At 43.9% G+C, this 22778-nt stretch overlaps 1 protein-coding gene across 1 annotated transcript; it reads left to right on the plus strand.

Moving 5' to 3' along the window:
* The first annotated feature begins 1892 nt into the window (after positions 1 to 1892).
* LOC140554328 (uncharacterized) lies at positions 1893 to 20975 on the plus strand. Its single transcript, XM_072677214.1, has 16 exons — positions 1893 to 2034; positions 3943 to 5867; positions 5955 to 6038; positions 6724 to 6928; positions 7293 to 7480; positions 9397 to 9537; positions 9652 to 9766; positions 9908 to 9979; positions 11556 to 11696; positions 12921 to 13034; positions 13140 to 13213; positions 15495 to 15593; positions 15711 to 15826; positions 15923 to 16061; positions 17796 to 17916; positions 20884 to 20975. Exons 1-16 carry the CDS (start codon positions 1893 to 1895, stop codon positions 20973 to 20975), a joined length of 3768 nt encoding a protein of 1255 aa, XP_072533315.1.
* The last annotated feature ends 1803 nt before the right edge of the window (positions 20976 to 22778 follow it).

Consider the following 22778-nt stretch of genomic DNA (forward strand, 5'->3'; position numbering starts at 1 on the left):
ACATAGCAATGGCCAGTACAGAGCCCAATAGGCTAGAGTCTAGTACTGTCCTTTACTGGCCATTGCTGCTCGGTGTTACTTCACCAGGGGGCAGACTGGCTGCACCTGATTGCAGTTTCATTAACTCAAGACTGGCTTATGGCCATTCATCTCAGTGAGTACAGGGTCCATTCACCAGTACGGTACAGTGCACTATGAGTAAATCAATGGCCAACAACGACTCTCTTAGAGATACAGCCATAGGCAAAAGTTTAGACACCCTCGTCCAATGACATGCTGTGAAAGTGAGTGAGCATGTACTTAACAGAAACTTAAACATGGACTTTTTACACACAATTATTTTTATTTGCTCAATTAAATCTATTGTAGCAAATTCAATTCCACATAAAATATACCATAACTTTTTATTATTGATATTATTATTTATGTTTAATGATTCAATTCTACAGTAAACCTCTGCCTTGCTTCTCCAGTCCGCTCTTTATGTGCTCCACTCGTCTCATAGGCCACCACAATTCATTCATTATTGGTCAGTTACTTACTACAATACCACTGCGGACCAAATACTATTTGGGCATTAGGATCTGTAGTAGGTGTGTGGTCAGTATTGGCCAATCATGAACCAAAGGCAGCGCCTAAAATGTAGGGTCTAATTTCTTACATGGTCAGTGCATGTACGTGCACTGCATTTCCCAATTTACCCATCTTCTAACAGCTATGTCCGGCATATTGACCATATTACAAAGCAGTGGTCATCTCAGACTGGTTTTATGAACGTGACAATGAGATCAGTACTTTCCATGGCCTTCCCAGTCACCGGATCTGACTCCAGTAGAGCACCCTTGGGATGTGGTAGGATTGGAGGGCTATTTTGAGAGCACAGGGTACTACTAGTATAAATGTTCCTATCCTGCTGAAAAAGAGACAGGCTAGCTTACGCTGGTCAAGCTGGTTGACCAGTTTAGTTTACTTGGGTTTGATGTTTAAGCTGGTCTACAAGCATGATGAATGAACCTGGCCAAGCTAAACAAACAGTATGACCAAGCTTGGCAATAATGGTTGACTAGCATGACCAGCAATACCAAGCTGGCAGACCATCATGATCGAGCTAGTTGACCAGCATGACCAAAATAGCAAACGCAACATACACTATGCTGGTCAGGGGCTGGCTAACCAGCTAGCTTAGCAGCATAGAGTTGTTTTGGTCTGGATGACCAGCTTTCTTAATCACCTTTGAACATCAAAGACCAGCTTAAACCATCTAAAAAGCAGCTACCAGCAAAAGTTGAGGTTGAGCTGGATTCATCAGCAAGGCGATGACAAGCAGTAGGCCAGTTTGCTGAGTACTGCATTAATGTTGAAATCCCCTCAATTTTCTGGCTTGTATAAGTGGGATGGCCCCGCCCACTGCTCAGAAGCTCCCACGCCATGTAAAACCTCACGTAGTTAATCAGGGTTGGCTAGGTGTTGATTAGCTGGAGCAGGTGTGTTAGATCTTGTGGCAGGACGTAGTAAGGTTGAGCTCCAGGAGCAGCCCAGGCGACCACTGGTTTAGGTCAAGCTGAAGTTGAAAGTGTAGACTTGTTTGTGTAACAAACACAAGTGTGTACAAGTGTGTGTTTTGCAGTCCTGTGTTGTGGTGTCGTTTGCTGGAGGCCCAAGTGTTTTACTTCCCTTCAGAGTAGATTGTTGGATTGACCGTGTTCCCTTCTCGATTTGCCTCAGCCTGAGCAACGTTTATTAGATAAACACGGTTTAATCTTTGGTCACGACCTTCATTAATGAGCACAATGAGCGTAATAAAAGTATTCGAATGATGGCATTTGCTCACAGACCAGCTGACACAGGCAGTGTTTGGAATTTCATTTTTCATTTGGTTTTTGTTCCTGAAAATGTTCCCTTCTGCTGCACTCTTGGCTGAAATAGCTTGCCCCTTTCTCCTTGGGGGGCGATGTGAACGACCCTACTGTTTGTACAAGCACACCAAAGAGGACAGTTCATGCCTGTCTGCTTGCAGTGGGGCAGCTGCAACCGGTAAGCTTCCAGTCTTTTCAATATCTCCGAAATATCTTCTTTTTACTCTAGAAAATGCAGAATATGAACACTGTTGGGTTTTTTTTTTCTATTTGGGAGTTGGGACAAGTGTCAAGAGAAGCCTGAACCCATACTGGAGTAAAGGCTTTGTTATTGAACCCTATGAATGGAACAGCAGCTTAGACCAGTCTGAACTCCATGTTGGTCTAAGTTGGTTTATGCTAGTGTGGAGCCTAATATGCATCTGATGATCTTTACCTTGTCAACATTACTTCTTCTGTGAAGTTGCTGTTTTGGATATATGTCCCAGCCAGCATGCTGGTGGGTTCCAGGTGGGCATGGGCTCTGAATGGGTTTGTAGATACTCTGTTACTGGGACCCAGTTGGGCTTCCTGAATGGGGCCCATTGTTTCAGCCCATTGGAATCTCACAGGGGTCCCATCTAGGCCCAATGGGGCCATCACTGATCCTGGCTGGCCTCCATATGTGGAACCTGAGGAAAGAATTTTCGGGATCCCAGTTGGGCTACTCAGGCCCCACATTGACTGGTGTGTGTTTTGCATGACTGTGACTGTAGCATTCAAAATACAAAATTTGCTGGACTTGCTGACTGACATGGGGGTGGCGGTGACCTAGTTGGTCCACCTTGTAGATGTAAATTGAGAGACAGAAGCTCATCTGTAGCTGCACAGTTTGTCTCTGTCGTCATCTGGCCTTCATCAGTGCTCACAGGATGCTGTAGGCAGGGTATTTCTGGTTGGTGGACTGTTCTTAGTCCAGCAGTGACCCTGAAGTGTTTAAACACTCCAGTAGATCCACTTGTATCAGTGTGACACTGAGAATGACCCACGACCCAAAGAATACCTGCTCTGTGGTGGTCAGTCCTGAGGGGTCCTGTCCATTGAAGAACAGGGTGAAAGGGGGTGAACACCGTCTGCAGAGAAACAGATGGACTACAGTCTGTAGAAGTACTATAGAACTACAGAGTGCTCCTATATGGTAAGTGGACCTGATGGAATGGGCCGAGTTCACGTCCACCCCTGGTCTGGAATGAAATTTTGATATGACCGTGTAGAAGGGTGATGTAATGTGGACTCTGGTAAAAGTACTTTTCCCAAAGCAAGTTCAGTGGAAGTACAAAAGTAAGAGCTTAAAAACTACTGATGAGTGGCACTTCATAGTGCATCCAGCATCTGTCAGCATAGACATAGAAAGTTTGCTTGGCTGTTTGACTGTTCTTGCACCATAATGTAAATCTGGGAGCTGCTCTTGGTGTTTTGCCAACATGTTATGATAAATGGGCCAATAGAAATGCTCCAACCCCCCCCCCCTGCACACCAATTAACCCACCCCTTTATAACTTCCACTAGCAATGCTCCCGACACTAGGGCAGACACTAGACGCATGTCTCCTCCTATACATGCAAATCCAGCAGTATGCCTGGAAGAACGCAGTGGGAGCCAGTGGAAACTCCACTGCACCAGCTAACATCACCAGCCAACATCATTTAAGAGCTGATGGCAAAGCAGCATGGCTCAGGACTCGAACTCACGACCCCCAGGCCATGGTGGTAGCGTATTAAATAGATAAATAAGTGTTTTATTTATTGATTGATTTATGTGGGGTTTTTTTGTGCTGTACAGTTGCAATTATGGAGATATAAGGTTTGAAAGTGACTGATCATTTAAAATTTTATAAAAAAAATTAACCTGATCTTTTAGAGTTTCTCACTGCGTGTCGTTTTTCTTTTTTGGTTGTTTATGGGTTGGCAAGCACAGTAGGTTTGAGGTTTGTGCAGTGTTTTTTAGTGGAGTCGAATGGTGCCCCATAATGAATGTGTTTGGATGACTGTTTCATTAAAATGACGCTTTCTCCTCTCCAATTAAAACTTTCCCATAGGTCATGGAGCTCACAATGCTGTCATCGGCGCCTTTCACAACCAGGAGGAGAGCAACACTTGTCTTCTGGAGTTGGAAAAGATCAACAAACAGATTGAAGCAGTCCGAAGTGAAGTGGAGAAAGAACAAAAGAGACTATCCCGATACCAGTCGGAGCAAACCGAGAGCACTCTAGCTAGTGTGGAGCAGTACGTCAAGTGTAAACCTACTGTTTCTAAAGACCAGAATGGAAACCGGGTGAAGAATAAAAAGGCTGCTGCTCCTCATTCTTACCCCTCTGCTCACAAATACGTGGTTGATCGCACCAGACCCAAAACGGATCTGGAATATGACCCTTGTTCAAATTTCTCCTCTGACCTGAGATCTGGCAGCTCGAAAGATAAAATGAAGTCGACCAATAAAATGGATGTAGAGTGTCAGCAAAGGATCCCGAAAGGAATAGGGAAGAACTCGAACTTGAGTGTGGATCAGGTCCAGCTGCCATCTCGTAGTTTTAAGGATTCTGACGATGAAGGCATGCTTGTCATTGACGTTCCACCTCTTGAAAATAATAGAAGAACCAGCAGACCTCAAAAACAGAATATAGCAACCAATGAAGATGTTGATATATCCACGGAATACGAACCGGGAAGTAAAAGGCCTTCAAAGAAATGCACAGACATGATCTATAACACAGGAGAGCCAACAGAAAGGGCGTGTCTCGAAGTGCAGAATGGGGGAAAGGTGAGGCCTACAAAAAAGGACACTGCAAGGAATGTGTTGGATTCACCTGAGAGGAGTCTTGTCATTGATATTCCACACCAACAGAGTGACCCAGTAAAGCCAAGGTACTCCAGGTTGCAAAAGGAAAGAGCATCTTCTGAAGGTATACAGAGTCTTGGACCTTCTGAAGATGAACAGAAACCCTCAACTCAGTGCAAGATGCTCCAGGAAGAGCCTGAGTCAGTTGAGAGGGTGGTTGTTACAGATTTAGAAAATAACCAAAAGAGCTTCAATCAAAGCTTAACGAACACCAAGAATGAGCAAGCCAGAGAGGAGCTCTCCAAGCATCCACTGTCTGCAATGGTGAATTCTCTGGAAGCTTGTGAAATTCCAGGGCCTTCCTTAAAGGCAGATATTCCAGAGCGTCTTCCTGCCAACAGTGTGTCTCCTGATGGCTATGAAGAAAGAGCACAGAACATTGAAAATGTTCTAGATAATATTTCTCTGTGTCTGGACCATCTGAGAAGTGAGAGTGAGAACATCACTTGCCTTCCAGATGTCGAGGATTTCCTTCTTGACAGTATTCCTTCCAAACCTGATTGTTCAAAGGTGGGAGGAGATCGCTTTTCACAGTCTGCCAAACTTGATGTACAAAGTATGAAGGTACAGCAAAACAACCTCTCAGGTTCTGCTCAAAAGGTCGAGGCCTTGCCTCTCAAGCACACACCGCAGGTCTCGCAGGAAATGGGATTTCAGGATTACTTCCCTTCCACGCCCCCTTTCCCAGCCATGACTAAGGAGCCTGGGACTGGTCAGAAAATTCTGACCTCTGCTGAGACATGTTGGCTGCCTGCACAAAAAGCTCTCCCTGAACCTGTTGTTCAAAACATGCCTGTGTATATTTCTGGACCTGACCCTGCATGTGCTCCGTCAATGCAATCAGTGAAGTTGCATAACCCTCCGGCCACATCAGTGGATTTGGCTTCAGTTCCAATTCAGAAGAAACCACCTTCATTGGTTGGCTCCGGCGTCACCTCTGGAGTAGGTGGTCCATCACAGACCTCTTCACCTGCTTTAATGATTGCAGCGAATCAGGTCATCGAAATTGAGTCTAGTTCCTCAGAGGAGCTCAATTACTCAGACCTAGACCTTTCAGAGACTGATCCAATGGAGGAGTGCTACAAAATCTTTATGGAAGCTAATGGGGCCGAAAATCCCACTGCGCAGTGCGACGTGCCGGTAAGTGGATGGACATACAATAAGGTTGGGTTCAACTCTGAAAGAAGGAAACTGATTCTGGTTCTTGATTTATAGGAGGAGTTCCCAAAGATGTCAGAGGCTGAGGCATCGGCCAATCCAACACCTGTTCAGAAGAAGAGAGTAGCCCATGTGGCGAAGTTTGAGGTGAGATAATGGCTTACGTGCTCCGGCCACTATGGCGCGGTGGGGGGGTTGCAAGTTTGAATCCCAAGCCACAGCGCTTTGCCATCAGTGGCCGGTGTCTGAGAGAGCGCAATTGGCCGTGCTCTCTACGGGTGGGTAGATGGTGCACATTCCCCTCATCACTTTTAAGCAATGTTGGCCAGCACAGTCATCTGATGGCAGGTGCAGTGGAGCTGGGGACCCGGCACTTTCCTCAGAGGGAGGCAGCATTGCATGTATTGGTGTAGCGTCGGGACCATTGCTAGTTCTAGGGGGAGTTATGAAAGAGTGGGTTAATTGGCAGAAAAGGGGACAGATTTGACAAAAATAAAAGGAAATCAGATGTTTTAGCAAAGGCTCAAACACTCTGTGGTAATTTAGTTAAAAATATCATGAATATCGGTGACCAGTTTCTTCAAGGTTTATGCTGTAACTTGCAGTACATTCTCAAGCCAGTTATCCTGGACTGCCTTACAAAACCCAGTGATTTTGTCCTATTACAGCTCCCAGTACACCTGAACCTAGATGATTGAGGTCCCTAGAACTTTGATAGCCTCATTCAGGTGCGTTAGGAACTGGAACAGAACAAAGACGTGAACTGGTCAAAGGTCCCTGAGGACCATGTCAGAACTGTTACTCAGGGAGTTCTATCTTCATGATCACTCAGCAGGTCAGTAAGAGCAAAGCGCAGGTTATCGTGCCTCTTCGAGATGGAGGCTCACAGCTACCTGTTCCAACCCGGAGTCAGCAGTGCCAGAAGAGAGCAACGGCGCTTACAGCAGCAGTGAAAGGATGCCAGTCCTTTATTGCAACCAGTGTGCCCAAGAAAGTCTTTGCACCTGCTATTATTCAGCCCAGTCCTATACAGAATGGTGAGTAATCGTATTAGAGCCGAGATGATCAAATCCAGTCTGGGGTAGTGGTAGTAGTAGTAGTGGTGGTGGTGGTGGTGGTAGCAGTAGTGGTAGCACCAAGGTACATGAGCAGCTTGCTCCAGTGGGCGTTGGGTATGGTGGCCCTAAACACCCCAAGGGCCATACCAGTGTACACCTAATGGTGGTGTACTATCATGCCTTTTGTAGTAGTAATATCCAAGGCACAGTTTAGACCAGTGGATTTTAGCCCACCTCCCACTTCCAAAGTAAGGCCATTTGACTTTCTACATCCTCCAACACACCAGAGATGCTTTCTTTGTTCATGCTATGTTCGGGACTAAGGGAGATTTTGTATTTTTAGCTTATGTGAACATCCTCCCGGTTGGCACGACCCTACGGCTGGGCTCAAACCTTCACCTGATCGTCCCTGATGGGAACTGTGCTTTACCGGTCACGCTAATTCCTGCTTCTCTGCCTGTAACACGTCCTCTTCATCAGCCTGCTCAGAACCTTCAGCCTGCACAACCAGCCAACTACACACCTGCTAAGGTGAGCTGTGCTTGTGGGATTATTTCTACCACTTTCCTGAAGTGTTTCCTTTTGTTTCCTCGTGGCTCTTTATGTAGAATAGCCTGTTGGAGCCAAATAATTAATTCATTGAAATTAATTAAGGTCACAGCTTTAGAATACTTATGTAGATGAGAACTGTGATTTAATATTGGGTATGAATTCAGAGTTTACATTTTGAATTCGGTCATTTCTTTTATATCAAAGCTGTTTGCAGATTTTACTGTTTCAAATATGAGTTGACCAGAACATTGGGATAGACACAAAAAATGAAATTGCTGAAATTGCATTCTTTATTATATTATAGCTGTTATTAGTTGGGAGAAAAATGAATTATGGGCATTTGATTTTTTCTCGCAATACTGAGGGATGAAGATAATATAATTAAAAAGGTAAAGGTGCACATATTTGTCACTGTACTGTGTACAGCGAAATGCGTCCTCCGCATTTAACCCGTCTGTGGTAGTGAACACACACACACACACACACACACACACACACACACACACACACACACAAGTGAACTAGAGGCAGTGAGTACACACACACACCCAGAGCGGTGGGCAGCCAACTCCAGCGCCCGGGGAGCAGAGAGGGTAAAGGGCCTTGCTCAAGGGCCCAACAGAGGCAGCTTGCCAAGCTCTGGAATCGAACCCACAACGCTGTTATCAATAGCCCGACGCTCTAACCGCTGAGCCTACACTGCATACAACTGACGAAATGTACAAAATGTAAATAATAGAGCTACAAATTTCTCGTGAGGCAAAATTCATGACACCCCCCCACATTTATTACTTCTACAAATGTGTAAAATCAGAATCACGAGCAGAACATCAGCTGCAGATGATCAGAACATGGTTGGAGAGGATTATTCTGTAGGAGTCTGGAGTCTTATTTAAACCTCAGACGTTTAGTCTGGTCTGCTCTTGATGGTTGAAGTAAGTGGTGAAGATCATCACCATCATGGCCAGATCCAGAGAGCTCTCTGAGGCCTTCAGAAAGAAGGTTGGAGATGCAGAGGAGTGTGTGAAGTGATTTTAAAAGATTTTAGAATTATTAGAACTGTTCCACTGTCCACCAAGTCATTTACAAGTAAACTACTGACCAGCATGGCCAGATTAGGCCGTCCTAGCAAGTTTAGCTCAAGAGCAGAACCACTAGATGAGGCCAGGGGTCTCGAACAATCCTGGGACTTAAAGATGACTCTTACCATCAAAGTCAAAGTAGATGGTAAATCAGGGGTATGAAGAGTTTATCCTGCGCTACTATCCAGGGAAGAAGGCTTTCTCTTACAGTGAGGATTTGATTGCATTCAGTGACGAGCATTAGCGAGGTCAGGATGTTGGATGTTCATCACCCCACCTCATCCCCAACTCCGCTCCTCATCCCAGAAGTGCTGGATGGAGCTCCACCATCCATCATTTCAAAGAACACAGTTCTTCCACTGCTCCACAGCTCAGTTCTGGGGGGCTTTATACCCCTCTAGATCACACCTGGCATTAGGCAGCATGGTGCCAATAGGTTCATGGTTATTTATCTGCTCCAGAGTGTCCTATTCTTTTAACAGTACTTTTCTACAGGGGCTACACAAGGTATGTTGGTTCATCTGTGTCAGCAATGAGTGCAACTTAAAGTAGCTGAATACAAAGTAGATGGTAGATCCTATGCTTTGACCTAAATATGTTTTGATGGGGGGGGGGGTCTTCACTTTTTGATAGCGCTGTGTAGTTGTCTAAATCAAGGTTTTTATCCTGACCAGTTCCAGTAAGAGCACTCTTTATGGAAGGACAAGCATTAGGAAAATATAAGGGACCGTCTCATTTTTGTATGCATGTCTTTTGCCAGTTGATCATGTCCTTTTTAGGTGCTTTGGGCTTACTTTTGTGGTGCTTTACCAGTCAATTCCCACCAAGCGTAAAGCGAAAGGCCGTTCTGAGGTAGGCATGAAGGTTCCTCATGATGTGCGGCAGCGGTACGTGAACCTGTTTGTGGAGGAGTTCCTGAAAACCTCAGCCACTGTGCAGGATGCCTTCGAGAAGGTCTGCATGAGGAAATTCTTGAAATTTTATAATGTGGGAATGTCAGATGGTCATTATTGTACATGTATCCTTTAACATCCTTTTTTTTTGTGCATATTCACTTCATTATCCCAGGCGCTGGCAGAAGAGAAGACCGTGTTTGACCGCAGCATCAATAAATTAAAGTATCTAAGCATAGCAGTCAATGCGCTCAAGAGGCTTAAAAATCAAAACGCGACTCCTGCCAAATGTACGTAATTCAGTGTGTAAAGTGCAGTGAAATACGTTTTAACCACAAATTGCTGGGTTGGCGGTCTTTGGATAACCTTTCAAGGCTTATGCTGGTCAGCCTCATACCAGGTCACTGACCCTGTTTTTTTTCACTGCACAGTTTCCAGTGAGCGAGATGCACAGGCATGCAGAGGAAATGTGCCACTCAATACTCAAGCACTCCTGGGAAACGGTAAGAGCGCCATTAGCTCTCAATTTCAGGGTCACATTAAAGTGTCCATCCTCTTGGTATTATCAATTTTGTTTGATTCATTATGTACAAATGCACGATGGACTGTGCGTTGAGGAAGGCGATGCGCTTGGTTCTCTGGGTGCTTTACAGTATGGAGAAATTGAACAGTGAACAGTTCAGTTTATTTATAATGGGCAGATCTTACTTACGTACTATATGGACAAAAGTTTTGGGACACCTGCTTTCGTTTTTCTTTTTTGCTCGATTTGCTTCCAAAATCAAGCGTATTAGGAATATATCTTGCTTTTGCTGCACTATCCAGGGAAGAAGGCTTTGCAGTGAGCATTTGATTGCATTCAGCGACAAACTCATTAGTGAGGTTGGGATATGGGAGATCACTGTACCACTGCTCCACAGCTGAATGCTGGGGGCTTCATACCCCTCTAGCCCATGCCTGGCTTTGAGCATGGTGCCAGTAGGTTGATATTTATCTGCTCCAGAGAATCCTATTAATCTTTTAGCAGTTCTTCTGTACAGGGACTAGACAAGCTGGGTGTGTGTTCATCTGTGTCAGCAACTTTAAGTAGCTGAATGCATTCATTAGAAGGGATGCCCACAAACATTTGGACATGTAGTGTAGCATTAAAGCAGCTTTATGTAACATTCTTACCTTCAAATAGCAGCTTCAAGGTCATGTTGTTGCTTCCCTGACCTGTAAAATGGAGTGTAGTTCAGCTATCGCTGCTACTCCAGGTTCGCACGGAACACCAGATACTGCAATATGTAACTTTGGTCAAGTGAGCAGGAACACGCCTACAAAAACTGCATCAAATTTGTAAAAAAGTGCGGTGATAATACTCTGCCACATCAGTCCACATGCTTATTTCACTTCAGAGGCCACGACTTTATCACTTGGCTTTTAAAATGCGTGTCAAAAGCACATTCTTTAGCACTTCCCGACTGTAAGAAGAGCCCAGGAGGAAGAAATGCCAATTCTCGCATAAGGCTGCTTTAATGAGAATGACTGTAGATTATTCCATTAAAATGATCAAAAATGGTTTGAACTAGTGCTGAAACAAACCAAATGGTAATTATACGATTAGCAAAAGTGGTTAGCCAGGGGGGTTGTATGTAGTAATCATCTGAGTAAGGGTGCTGATCTAGGATAAGCATAATTTCTCTCTCCACCCTATTGCATGCATGTGAGCCCTTATTCCTTGAGAGCCACTGCAGCTTCTCTGCTCTTCTCTGGAACAAATGATGCAACTTCTGAATGCTTGTCTATTGGTTTCTGAGTCTGGTCACGGAAAACCCATTGAATGATGCAGAGTTACAGCATTCTGTGATGTGACCTGACTTGTGGTGTAATGAAATTGAACAGAATCCTATTGAAGATCTCCCTTTTAAAGGATTTATATAGATCGGTTCTTCTCAGACTGGTCAAGCTGGACTGCATTTTTGATTTTTGTTGAGCCAAGTTGGAGCAGTAAGCTGAGAACCGGTTTGAGAACCACTGATTTAGATGATCACTAGGTCTCCTCATGCAACTGTTCTGTCTCCGCTGGCTCCAATGAAGGTGACGTTGCACTGTATGATCAGCTGAAGGAGCATATTCTAACTGAGGCCATGTTGAAGGAAAACAACTACCCTCGCAGACACCCAGACAAAGCTGGCCTTGCTGTCCAATATGGAGACACCAAGAAGGGCACTGGAGATGGTAGGTACTCTGAAAAGAGGTTCTGTTAAAGTTAATTAGAAGATACAAAGCAGTGGTATTTTTGTTCTTGCTCACTCGGGAAAAGGTATAAATGCCTCAAGGGCACACGATTAGTACTCTTAGTTGAGGAATGTGATGCCACCACATTGCTCTACAGTATTTATTAGCTTCATTGGAGACCTATTCTAGGAAGCCATATGTGGTGTGCCATTTATGGTATGCATTTGGCCATTAAGGACCATGTTGTATCTATTGAGGACACGTATGTTGTTTGTACCTGTACAATACCTAGAAGAGGCAATTTCGTTATCTGATTGACTGGCCTTGTTGAAACGTCCATGTGCAAGGACGGCCTCTTGTTTGTCTAGAAAGGATATTTTCTGGTACTGGCGATCTGAGGACTGCGTTTTGCCACAAAGCTGACAAGTATCCGTGTTGCTGAAAGGAGATCTCCTTCTTTGAAATATTCTAAAGGGAAGTGGTATAAAGACTTACTGTGGCATTAGTGGATGTGTCAAAGACCATAGCGATAGCCATAGCAGTGTGCAGGCCGCCGGCCTTGGCCAGCATCGCCAGCATTGCCATTGCGGCCCTTAGAATTGCAGCGTTAGCCACAAGCCTTGTTAATGAGGTCCTGGGCCCTTTACATCTAAAAACTAGTCAATATGTGGTCTACCTCTTAAGACTTTAAGGGCAAGGCTTGAGTCCTTTACCAGGCATGGTCACATAAAATGCTACATGGAACGTAATGGAGGTCATTTTATGCTGCAGAACCTTTTTTTTTTTTCACAATAAAGGGCAGATATTTTGGTCCCAAGCACCCCACCCCCACCACCCATTGTTGAAATGCCATTGACTATTCTATGCAGCCAATGGTGGTCCAGCAAAACTAGGCTTGTGGAGCTGTTCTTTGCTTTGGTGGTTATTTCCAGAGGTCTGGATTTAATATTCAGAGGCTACAGGCTTCAGATAAGCAACGTTAGATTGGTATTGGATCTCCTCTTGTTGTAACGGTAGCTCTCAAGGAGCCAAAAATTGAAATCTATCTTTTCGATATTTAATCCAGGCCTAAACTTGGAAGGCTTTTGGGCAAACTGTTTGGGAGGGTGGGGGAATGAGCACCAGAAGGAAGGTGGAGAGCTTCAGTGAGATGAATATCTGCTGTAATGGAAATCTGGTGCATGAAATGTGGTTGATTTTAACCAAAGCAGAAATCTTCTACAGCTTCCAGGAGGATCTGCTGTCGCTGCGGAACTACGTTCTCTGTTAATCAGATGGGAAAGCACACTCGAAAGGAGGAGTGTAACTACCATTATGGGAAGGTCATAGAAAACCGAGGTGAGGGAAGATAAATGTCGAGTCTTATTTGTTTAACATTTCATATGTGTGCGTTATGGTGTTTGGGTTTTAACTAGGACTACTTCCATTTGCTTCCTCTTGCAGTACCAGGAGGAGTAGAGACTCGGTACAGCTGCTGTGAGAATGCTGTGGGGGCACCTGGATGTCAAATGTTTAAGGTACAGAGGTACACCTGACATGGTCAAACCTTGTGAGCTCCTTACACAGTTTAAAGAATGATTTGGTGATGAAATTTAGACTTGGCTAACATTTAGAAAATTTCCACTCACCCGAACCAAGCAGCAAAAATGCTTGGTGTCCATGTTTTGCATCTGGCTAACAATGCATTTATGCAAAATGCCCCCTCAAAAAAGTCTCCCAGCCTGCATCCAGGTCTTCATTAGCTTATGCAGACTTGTGGTTTGACACAGAATTGCCGGATCTAGACATCTGGTCTTCTCCAGATGCCGATATGTGGACCTAACCTGAACTTTATAGAGAACTCTACGGTCCTGTGGACTAAGTCTGCCGCTCATTTAGGCCCTAAGATGGAAAATCCAGAAGGCCTGATAAGCATATATGCTTGTTACAGATGTGACGACAAAAGCTGTGGGTTACAGGCCCCCCCCCAAAAAGACGTATTCCAGTGCAAGTGGATACTAGGGATGTCCTGATCCAATCCAGTGACTGAAATGGGGGGGGGGCGATCCAGGCCTTTTTAATAGAACGGTATTGGTTTTTAAGGTAACAATGGAAAGTGGACTAGAACGTTTGCTATAGCACTGTGCCATCTGGCATTCTCTAGGCGCCATTAATAGACATGGATCACAGCTGCTACAGTTTAACTTCTAATTTTATTAGACAGAGTTCATCTGTGACCTTATTTCAGGGAGCAAAACTACACAAAGCTTTTCTTTTGAACTGATAAATGTGATGTTACCAGTTAGCAGCCAAAGCTAAAGTTAGTTCCATGCTAACTCTTCATGCCACCTTAAACAGTGCCGCAGTTACAGTGTGTACATTTCAACAGCAGACTGCAACTGCTGCGTTATTTAAGGTGGAGTGGAAAGTTCTGGGAAGAGGAAAACTTACAGAGCCTTGCTGTAAACGAGATGTAACAACAGCAGACGGCCACAGAGCAGCAGGTAAAGAGTGAGTTAGCAAATCTGTCAGAAGAGGAGGATCTAAACTCCTCACTCTTCCACAACATGCAGGTCTAGTTTCTGCTGTTTTTCACCATGCTGCTAAAAAAACACCCAGTCTGATTGTAGCTGTTCAACAACAGAGATATTTTACTCCATTATTTACATTTGGGAAAATCTAACGTTCCTCCATCCCGTCTTTACTCTGAAATTTCACCTGATTAGAAACCAGACTATGGTGGAATTGTTCTGTTCTACCAGCGAGAGAACCACGCTCCTGTCTTCGGTTCTATACTAGCTCTGAACAGCGCAGTCAGAATCCAGGAGGGGGATAATGTTAATGGATCAGATTGATCAGACTGCAGAGTTGTAAAGGAACTGGGAGCTGAATGGTCAGGAAGGTCAGTCAGACTGGACTGTAAGATATTAAACACTATAGAGTTTAAAAAGTTGCTCCAAACAAAGTAGATCAGATTAGACTTTAGTCTGATTTTAGAAACTGGTACTAAAATAGAGATTTTACTGCTGTTTACTGTTGTTCATTAGCATATCTTACCTAAGTTGTGGGACTGTATCACGTATAGAGACATGGAACGAAACGGTATCGGCCGATAGTCCTTTTTGAGAGATCGGATTGGATTCAGATTGGATTGAGGATTGTAGATGCATTGAATTTGTGTTTGTATGCTGTGATTGTACTTGTTTCAGTTTGTGTGTTGGTTGGTTGATTTAGTGATGCTCAACTAGACCTTATAATGTGTGGGATAATTATATTGTCCTGTAATTTGCAGGGTCAGGCCACCGAACATTTAAAATTTATTCCGCTCTGAAAAAATATGGCCACAGTCTTGGCCATGTTTTTGTACACTTGTAGTCTGAAGATTTAGATGGGTGCATGATTTACTGTGGATGATTTAATGCCCCTCGGCATGCAGCTAGACATTTTGTTGGCCAAACTGTGCCTTAAACTACATCAGAAGTGTTTGGATAGTATTGTAGCTCCAGTGCTGAACTAAAGAAGCTTTATTTTTATAGTCAGTTAATCTATTAGATTATTTAATAATTCCATGCTGCTCTGATGCTGGTTTAGCTGGCTATCCATCATGGTCATGCTGGTTACCTAGCAGGGCACTGTAACAAGTAACTCTGTATTACCCATGGTTTGGTGTTGGAGATGTGTGGTCCAGTGTCCACATACTTTTGTCCATGTCGTTTAATACACCTTTTCTAGCTGTTGGCAGAATGCAGGATTCTGTTCTAGATCGGCAGCAGTACGAGTGCATGGTGTGTATGCTAATATTTTGGATGTGTGTTTCAGCTCCACGTTCACGATGCTGTAAGTCTCCAGGGCTTCGTGAGCAGCCTCCCTCAGACCCGTGCTGGATGCCCAGGGATTTACGCTGTCGATACAGTGATGGTAAAATACCTGCTTTGTATGAAGTACTAGAGCCTCAAACTGTACCAAGAGGTAGGTGAACTCTCCTGATCTTGTAGCCTCTCCTGAGTATGGTCTCTCTACCTTCTCCCAATTCAGTGCTACACCACCCAGGGCCTAGAACTGGTGAGAGTCACTGTGGTCAACAGCAGTCTACAGGTCATCTATGACACATTTGTTCAGCCCAACAATGAGGTCATTGACTACAACACCAGGTATGCGATTGAGTAATGATCATCCTTCTTGACAACCAGCTATAAATAATATGAACGGGGAGAGGGATGAGATGAAGTCTTCCTTGCCCTGCTCAGGTTCTCAGGGGTCAGTGAGGATGATGTGAAGGGCAGCAGCTCATCTTTACGAGACGTGCAAGCTGTGCTTTTGAGCTTCATCAGTGCAGACACCATTCTTGTTGGGCATGGTTTGGAAAATGACCTCTGTGCTCTCAAAGTGAGTTATGAGTTCATGCTCTTATGTTCTCTTTCTCTCATCAGTTTTAGCACTCCACAAACCAAGGAATTCTTGACTTTCTCGGAGATGGCAAGGCCAGCGAACAAGATTCATCACTCGTTACTTTGCTTCATTTGTCGTGCAGAAGCACTATCAGTAGCCTTCCTATATGTACATCAAGAGCCTTATGCCCTTAGCGTTGGGAAATCGAGGTCTATGGAGAGGGGAGTGCAGCTTAGTAATCATAGAGCAGCATTCCCCATCTACATTATTAGCCCTGTCGTTTAAAGGGCCTAGAACGAAAAATGTATATATCTCTGAATAATGAGTTTGGTACATGGAACACAAAAGCGGGGCTGGAAATTTAAAATTTATTCCACTCTGAAAAAATATGACCACAGTCTTGGCCATGTTTTTGTACACTTGCAGTCTGAAAATTTAGATTGGTGTATGATTTACTGTGGATGATTTAATGCCCCCCAGCATGCAGCTAGACGTTCTGTTGGCCAAACTGTGCCCTAAACTACGTACATCAGAAGTGTTTGGATAGCATTGTAGCTCCAGTGCTGAACTAAAGAAGCAAAATGCCTTGCCTAACCAAATACCGCTGGTGAAAGTTGTACATTTGTATAAATTGCCTCACTGCTGCAGCTAATAAGCTTTATTTTTATAGTCAGTTAATCTATTAGATTATTTAATAATTCCCTGCAACTCTGATGCTGGTTTAGCTGGCTATCCATCATGGTCAGGCTGGTGTCCTAGCACGGCAGTGTAACAAGTAACTCTGTATTACTCATGGTTTGGTGTTGGATATGTGTGGTCCAGTGTCCACATACTTTCCTGGCCTAAATCCATCAGCCACTTTCAGAGAATATGGCATTGATATATATATGATAGTAGAAGACATTGGGGTTGCAAATCAGGCCTTATGACCACAGCTTTCCTAGTGCCAGCATTCATAGAAGGGTAGCTTAAATTTGCAGAGAATAAAGCTGGAGAAGTCAGTGGGGTGTGGGGCTACAAGCTAACTGTGAAAAGTGCCTCTTGGGGGAGCACTGCATCTGGTTTCTGGTAAAAGCTAACACCAGCCGACTGGCTTATGTCCTCATTGCTCATCTCACAGAGAGGAAACCGAGCCAAACAGTGCTAAGCCATGTGGCTCCTGTGATCTCTTGCAGTGCCATAAACCAGCCAGTAGAAGCTGCCTATATATTTTATTTATTTCCCCACAAAGAAAGAAAAATGTTTCTTTTATTCTGAGGCAAATAACAGGGTGGTAAATAGAACTTGTAAAACCACATCTGGGCATTTCTCACCCCAACCAATGTCTTACAATTATTATTTACATATCACAGAGCTGGAAGTTGAAATGCTGTAATTCATTCTGTGGCACCTTTTAAATGAAGGAAATGTAGTCTTGTATGTACAGTACTGTTTAAAAGTCAGATATGACCTTTTATTTCTATTTCCTGGGGGGAAAAAAGTTGATTTTGCAGTTTTGAGACCAAAAGCAGAAAAATATTGAACAGAAAAAAGCACAGAAGCCTCACAGCAACTGTTTCAGAGTAATTCCAGCCTCTACTTTTTCCCAGGAGGTTTCTGGTCCCTCTCTTTTGCACAGTATAGTACATGGACTATCATCTAACCTCAAAACGTAAGAGCATAGGACGAGAATGAAATTTCCCCAGTTGTGAGAAGCATGTATTCCCCCCCCCCCCCCCGACTGCCTTCCAGCTTCTTCACAGCACGGTAGTTGACACATCCATGGTGTTCCCCCACCGGCTGGGTCCGCCGCACAAGAGAGAGCTCAACAGCCTGACTGCAGAGTACCTTAGGAGGATAATCCAGGAGAGCGGTAGGTTCAGCCAATTAAATCATTTGCTCTGTTAAACCCATCTTTAGTCAAGCGTGTGACTGAGGTCTGTTGAAACTGAGCGCTGAAAGCTGGGTTCTGTGTGATTGAAGAAAAGTAGACTGAGGCCCGTCTACACGTATCCAACTTTTTGTCTGTGTTTTGGCTTCCGGTCCACAAACACTGTAGCATAATTAATAGTTTATTAATAAAGGTTTATTTCAAATGTTTCCCTTTTGAAATAAAAAATAATAGGTAAATAAGAGCTGGGGCTTTTGTTCCAGCTATTTATTTTATTATGGAGGTATCTGCTGATATTTATTTATTTATTTATTTATTTATTTATTATTTGTCTTAGTTAATTGATAGATTTTTAAGCTCTGAAACTAGTAGGAAAGTGTTGGGATTCCCTGTTTGTCTGCAAATGTAGATTGTATGATGAACAACAGTATTTATACTGCTGCAACCCTAGTCTATACTCCGATAGCACTAGATTTCAGATTTCGACATGTGGATAAATGTAAATTCTGTTCTATTATGAATAGATTTAGATTTTGTGAATTGCTTAGTACACACTACTTTTGGATTAATTTGGGATTAAACCTCGGTTTTCATTCTTCATAGTGATGGGATGCTCATGTAAGTGTTTTTGTCTCTGTGAGGGGAAGATAACTCAAAGATAACTGCCTATATATGTCCATATATATCAGAATGTCAGTTATTTGACCAAAATACTGATAGTAGTAACAATATTGTCCTGAATGTTGGTGTAAAATGTAATTTATAGCAGGCTACCTGTTTGGACAATGTATGGACAAAAGTTTTGAGACACCTGTTTAATCATTGTTTATTTTGAAATCGAGGGTTTGTCCAAGGACAGCAGGGAAAGATTGGATTTGGGCCTCTCGTACCTGCTATAACATTCAGTTCCTACATCTCCAACTACATCGCCAAACCATATACATTACGCAATGCCTGCGCGTCCTGTATGCAACTGTTTTGAGTTATAGATATAGATTTGTAGCTCTCCAGGACCAGAATTGAGCCCACCTTCAACATGTACTCCATGAACACACCATTAATCTTCATATGAATCCAACTCCCAGCTGAGGGCCAAGTTTATAGCAAGGGCATTATTGTGAGTTTAAGGGACGCCTTCACTTTCTGTGGAGAACTTGTTCCTTGTTCTTCACTCAATCCAGAAATCCTTTGTAGGATAATCTAGTTAGTGTGCATTATAACTCCAACTCGAACTGCTTTAGGGTGTTTTTTTTTTTTTTTTTTTTTTTTTTTTTTTTTTTAAAACACTTGAAGGTCTGAACTAAGGTTTGTTTTTGTAATGTTGTACGTTTGATCCTCTTACTCTTTCACACTGCAGTTTAGCCGCCTACATCCCGTCATCACCCACGTGGGCTGAAGCTAACTAAACTGTTCCACTGAGCTGCTAATATTATGTCAATACTTCCAGCAGCATGACTTCACGTCCAGAACTCGACATGAGGTTCCAATTCGCCAAATGAACAAGCTGGTTGTGCAATAGTTTTCATTGCTGACCAATATAACAGTCCTTATGTCCTTCGATTGTTTTATGGGAGACAAAAGTCTGCATCAACTTCAAACAAGTGTTTACAAACAAACCCAAACATGGTTCTGTTTGATCCAGACCAAGCACAGCTCTTTTGCTCTGACCAAATGTTGGTCCTTTGATTCAGACTGTGGCCTGAGCCAAACTGAAAAGGCTGAAGGTCCAGACCAAACAAGGTAGGTGTAAAGGCATGTCTGGGCCCAGTCCCATTACTCACACTTGCACCCTTGCACACTATGTTTGCATGTGCTTGCTAGGTGTGCAAGGCTGTAGGTTGTCCCATTTCTTTCAGTTTCCCCAACAAGGGTGCTCACAAGCACTCCTATGAGCACTTAATGCTCTCCTCTGAGGGCAATTACCCATGTTCCACTGTGTTCATTACATCCATTACATTCCAACTTTTTCACCCAATTCGATTCTGTCAATTAACCCACCTGTTTAACTCCCTAGCACTAGCAATGCAATATATGTGAAACCAGCTACTGCCTCTTTTCAAACGGCCGGGTCCCCCAGTTCCACCGGAACGGCTAACGGATGCCCGCGTTGCCCAATATCCTCCAAGAGGGACGAGCGGAGACTGCACCACCTACCCACTTAATGGGGGCTTGATCAATTGTGCTCTCCTCTGTTCTAGACACTGATGGCAAAGTGGCAGGTCCTGGAATTCATGTTACTTTGCCTCTTGTGTTTCCTGGCCCATAGCGATATTAGACAGCTGAGCTATTTGGAGCCCAACCCACCTGCTCATAGCTGCCTTAGCACTAGCAGTGCTCCCAGTACTGGTAGGGTGAGGAATTAACACGTCTGCTTCGATACATGCAAAGCCACAGTGTCAGTCACAGTGTCCTTCAATGCTCTGGGGAGGAAGGCGCTGGGTCGCCAGTTCCCGCCGCACCAGCTAATTACCACACCTGTGCCAGCCAACATCACTTTCAGAATGCTGAAGGTAGAGCGTGCCATCTCTCCACCCAGAGCGAGCATGGCCAATTGTGCTGTCTTGGCCTCTAGCCATTAATGGCAAAATGACATGGCTCAAGATTCGAAAAACCCTTCCTAGGCCATAGTGGTGGTACGTTAGACCGCTGAGCCGCTCTGAGTCTGAGCCGTAGTGATTTTCATTGTCTGAGATGCCTCGCTGCTGCTGTCCGCCCGCGTCCATTGTCCATTGTGACAACTGTGGTATTTGGTGTTTAAGCAACAGTGTGTCGTATAGAGGTGAAGGGAAGGGAAGCAAAGCGTCCCAATTCTGTTCTGAACTCTCATCCTTTACCACCACGGTAAGGGCAGGGGGAACGGGGCCAGGGTCTTCGTCTCCAGCATGGTCCAGTATTCTAGTCTAGTGTGATCATGCTAACTCAGACCTGTCCTTTTCTGCTTTGTCACAGCCGATGGCCACGACTCTCGAGAAGACGCTGTTGCCTGTATGGAGCTTATGCTGTGGAAGGTGAAGGAGGACGCTAAAGTGAAGAGATGGTGACCTCAATAAAGTTCAGCGTTTTGTCTTTGTCCTGATGCATAATGCAGTATTAGCTGTATTTTGGGACGTTTGCTTCTATGAAACGGTCACCTGCTAGCTCATGCTTTTGGGATGGCTGGCAATGTAAACACACATAATTAAGTATTTATTTATGTTTCTATGTTTGTTTTTCCCACTCTTATTTTTTCAATTTATTGAACAACTGCAATGGTTTGGGGATTTTTCTTTGAGTGTTGATATGAAATAAACTGATTTTGGGGGCGGGGCACAAATGCACTTGGAGCAGAAGTACACTTATGAACTCAGAAAGTACAGAAAGTAAAAGCACTGCAGTGATCCCTGTGTTGCGAGACTTCTTTGAAAATGACTGGGAGTACTTCTGTGCTTGCTGGCACGGTAGGCAGGCTATTACCTCGTTAACTGATTTGCTGATTGATTAATTGGGTTCAAGGCCTGAATCATTACCTGAGACTTCACTGGAAACCAATATCTGACCCTTTGCTAGTTTGGAAAAGCTTTAGCTCACCACAGATACTCATAGTCTACTTTCTGAGTTTCTTACTTTTGAACCTTTGTATCCGCCTACTCTGCAACTGATTCAACCTTATGCGGTTAATGGTGTGGTGGAATGCTTGTGGTTTAGCTTCAGGCTCTGATATCGGACACTGATTGCAGATTTTCTTAACCAGAATAAGCATGGGGAAGTTAGAGAGCAGGCAAATCACTTTTAGGTGAAACCTGAAGCCTAGAAGTTGAGATGAGATGCGATGCTCGTTTTGGACATGCTAGTCATTGCCAAGTGCTAATCACTGTGGTCTTTTTTTTTTTCTTTTTTCTTTATTTCTGTTTTTTCACCCGTTTTCTCACCAATTTAGATCGCCAATTACCCAACCCCATCACAAGTAACACCTTGTGGTGTTGGTGCCAAAAAATCTCAACCTACTGTTGGTGAGAAATTCTAGATTCTTAAGACTGCACAATGACCAAATGCAGGTTTTGAGGACTTCAACTGTTAAGCGTGGCGGTGGATCAATTATGCTTTGGGCTTGTGTTGCAACCAGTGGCAGGGGTATATTTTACTGGTAGAGGAAAGAATGGATTTCCAGCACATACTGGAAGCAAGCTGAAGATAAACATTTAGATTTTACGATCTTAAACACACCTCAAAATCTTGTAAACTACTTCAAGTGCAAGCTGAAGGTGTAGCTGTAGCTGCAAATCAGTGGATAGCCCTTAAAGGTGCAGTGCAGCAAGATGGCCCAAGAAACCAAGTTTCTTACAAAGGAAAATGAATGACACCCCCCCCCCCCAAAAAAAAAAAAAAAAAGCTCTACATTAACATTTACATTTAAGGCATTTAGCAGACGCTCTTCTCCAGAGCGACTGACCAAAGTGCTTTGCTATTTACCCAAGAAAAACCTCAGCTAGTTAGAATAGACTAAAATTCAAAGATCCTCTAATCTTAGACTCTACTAAACACAAGTCAGTAAGGTGACCATAATACTCTACTATTTGCCCAAGTATTCTTGGAAGAGGAGGGTCTTCAGTCTGGGTTTGAGGACAGCGAGCGTTGGACTCTGCTGTTCGGACACCCAGGGGAAGCTCGTTCTACCACTTCGGTGAAGGACAGAAAAAAGTCTGGACGCTCGTCTTCCGTGGATCTTAAAGTATGGCTGGTCGAGCCGAGCCGTACTTGAAGCTGGAAGGGCTCTTGGTGCAGATCGGCTTTTGACCATTGCCATCAAGTACGGAGGGGCTGGTCCAGTCTTGGCTTTGTAGGCCAGAGTCAGGGGTTTTGAATCT

Source organism: Salminus brasiliensis, chromosome 4 (assembly GCF_030463535.1).
Source record: "Salminus brasiliensis chromosome 4, fSalBra1.hap2, whole genome shotgun sequence".
In the NCBI taxonomy this organism is placed as follows: Eukaryota; Metazoa; Chordata; class Actinopteri; order Characiformes; family Bryconidae; genus Salminus; species Salminus brasiliensis.

Bases quoted from the DNA above. Each gene is read 5' to 3' on its own strand.
- LOC140554328 (XM_072677214.1), top strand. From the start codon at position 1,893: ATGTTCCCTTCTGCTGCACTCTTGGCTGAAATAGCTTGCCCCTTTCTC. The intron at 5,868-5,954 runs GTGCCGGTAAGT...TTATAGGAGGAG, and splicing joins ATCCCACTGCGCAGTGCGAC to TTCCCAAAGATGTCAGAGGC. The intron at 15,827-15,922 runs GTATGCGATTGA...TGCCCTGCTCAG, and splicing joins GTCATTGACTACAACACCAG to GTTCTCAGGGGTCAGTGAGG.